Source organism: Dendroctonus ponderosae, unplaced genomic scaffold (assembly GCF_020466585.1).
Source record: "Dendroctonus ponderosae isolate FM_Combo_2020 unplaced genomic scaffold, Dpon_F_20191213v2 Dpon_F_20191213_1, whole genome shotgun sequence".
Classification (NCBI taxonomy): Eukaryota; Metazoa; Arthropoda; class Insecta; order Coleoptera; family Curculionidae; genus Dendroctonus; species Dendroctonus ponderosae.
In genome coordinates this window covers 2,319,293-2,321,614 of record NW_026017110.1, presented here as the reverse complement: position 1 = coordinate 2,321,614, position 2,322 = coordinate 2,319,293, and the positions used below count along the sequence as shown (strand labels likewise).

General features: G+C 38.5%; 2 protein-coding genes across 4 annotated transcripts in view; both read right to left on the bottom strand.

The window, feature by feature from the left end:
- LOC109538396 overlaps positions 1–1,144 on the bottom strand; it is a 28,014-nt gene extending 26,870 nt beyond the window's left edge. Inside the window, exons 1-3 of one of the 3 annotated variants that reach the window (XM_048669928.1) lie at positions 1,053–1,144; positions 751–994; positions 421–697 (exon numbers count right to left, since the gene is read on the bottom strand). In XM_048669928.1, the coding sequence (XP_048525885.1) occupies positions 421–551 (131 nt within the window). In that variant the 5' untranslated portion in view covers positions 552–697; positions 751–994; positions 1,053–1,144. Of the gene's footprint in view, positions 1–420; positions 995–1,052 lie in introns of all 3 variants that reach the window. The other 2 variants (XM_048669930.1, XM_019905610.2) reach the window with 2 other exon arrangements.
- Positions 699–2,316, bottom strand: LOC125505682 (rho GTPase-activating protein 10-like). Its single transcript, XM_048670003.1, has 4 exons — positions 2,142–2,316; positions 1,890–2,086; positions 1,729–1,834; positions 699–1,159 (listed from the first exon to the last, which is right to left on the bottom strand). Exons 2-4 carry the CDS (start codon positions 2,044–2,046, stop codon positions 1,060–1,062), a joined length of 363 nt encoding a protein of 120 aa, XP_048525960.1. The 5' UTR covers positions 2,047–2,086; positions 2,142–2,316; the 3' UTR covers positions 699–1,059.
- Positions 2,317–2,322: the final 6 nt, after the last annotated feature.

Here is a 2,322-nt window from a genome sequence, read left to right as displayed (position 1 = left end):
TAGTCTAAGCAATTAAGTACGCCTGAAATGGTATTAAGCTATTCCGATTCAGCTGTTGGAGCAGTCTTTGTGTCAGGTGGCCATAGAAGAAATAAGCATTATTTAGTCTAAAACTATGATAATTGAGCAATAAAAGCTTTCACTTATCGGATGAAATGTTAGACAGTCAGCTCGTTATACTAAAAATGTGCTTTTTGCCCTAAATGCTTAAAAAAGGCTTGCATTAAGTATATGGTTGGATGTGGAAAAACAATGAACTGAAAATGAGTTTGAAGATGAAACAGTTAAAAATAGCCAAGTGAGTGCTTGAATAACAAAACGTAGAGCAAGTCTTGTACGCGGTCTTGCAGGCTGTACATTCTTGGGGCTTAAAATAACAGCCAGTTCAGTTTTTGGTGTCAGTTAAAATTAAATACATACCAAGTTTCTTCATTGTCCAAATCCAGTCCACTCAGGTCCAGGATGCCATCCAATAAGGAGTCCTCATCACTGCAGTTGCCTGCAGCTTGATTTTCTTGATTTAAATGTCCTATGCCAGTTGACAAGTCCATTTTTGTTCATATAAAAATTAGTGCAGTTGCTAATGAATGTTTATGACATTTGAAATACTCGACGATTTTTTCTATTTTACTCTTACTGCCAGGACAGGTTGGACTGGAATCACCGTACACGAAGCACAAAAACGCAACTAAAGGAACTGAGATATTACAACTATTTATTTTCGGATAAACTCACACAGAGAATTTCTACCTTTCCATCACACTATTTACGACTACAACACAGAGTACAAATTAACCATAGATAAAAACGAGATGCTGCCAGCTGCCACAGGCGACTAGGATAAATAACGTTTCTGTTGGGAGGGCCCAATTTGCTTTGTCTGTGATGACGTAATTGCAGCCAAATAATAACCTTACAATCATTTTACTAATTAATGTCAAAAGGCTATTTCAGCACTTTCATTTATATTCAACGACTTCTCAGGATACATTTGCTAAAATATATAAAATATAGTTATTTTACCTGAAATTGCCTAAAAAGTAAAACCCAACCCTAATTCTACATTGAGCTGGAAAAGGCACAGAAGTGGATGTTCTGTGGGAAAAGAGACGTAGAGCACAGACTACTCGCTAGCGCATATATCGCAATCGGCTCCTTCCTTAAATGACATGCGCAAGTTAGTTTGAGGTCATGTTAATCAAAACAAACTTCTATTTACTAGTTAGTTACAGAGATAAGTTCAGTCACTACGTACTCGTCTTTATCTATGAGTTCAGTTCAGTACATAGAACCACAAACGCAACTGAACTAAGGACTAAGATATGTTTGTTTTGTAAGCCAAGCATTTTCATTTTTTATTTTTTTATAGCTAATTAATTTATACGAGTGTTAGGAATCGAAATTAATTTTAGAATAAGCTAGGCTAAGACATATGTACTAACTGCCTTTTTCTGTAGGAAATATAGATTATTTATATATATTATATATATGAAAATAAGCAAACATGCCAGTGCTGGTGATTGATATTACTATGAACGAACAGTTGGCAGCATGAAAAGAACCAGAAAAGTCACTAAAATTGCGGCTAGCTGCAAGAAAGTTTAGGTTTGGAACAATAGCCGGCAAGTGCAATAAAAGTTGCCGGCAACTCGAAAACTGATAAAATCCGCAAGCGTAGAACGAAATATTGCGGGCAATAAAAATTGCCGACTGTAAAACGGCCTTTACTTTGTCAGGTGCTTAATCAAAATGCTCAGCACTTCCAAGTTGGTTTTCGGCAGCTTGTATAACAGCTTGTGCACTTCGTGCACCATGTTTTGCCTGGATTCCCTTTCTGCAACAAACCGGGGGTTCAATCCAGCACCAATAGCGCTTCAACTTCAACTTACTGACGGCGTTGATAAAGTCGTTGTGATGCTTGAAAGACATCAGCGGTTCGGGCAGATTGCGCAAATACGTTTTCAGAGCGGTGGTTATGGTTTTGGTTTCCCATTCTTGCGGGTCATCAAGAGCCACTTTATCGGCTTTTCTCCGATCCAGCCCCATTGTCAGGAGCTTATTTACCTTGGAAGTCACTCCAACCACACTGAAACTGCCTGGTTAATCCATTTCTTACAACTGGCACCATCAGGCAAACCCACCGATAAATTCCCTGCTCCTCCAGCCCGCGCTTCTCCAACACCTCTATACAACGTTTGACAAAGTGACGACCCACATCGTCTAAATCGTAACTTTCCTCGTTGGAATTCGGGATTTTATTGGTCGGCGCTGTGTAAGTCTGAAAAGGTTTGATTAAATATTGATCAAGTAAAACTGGGATTT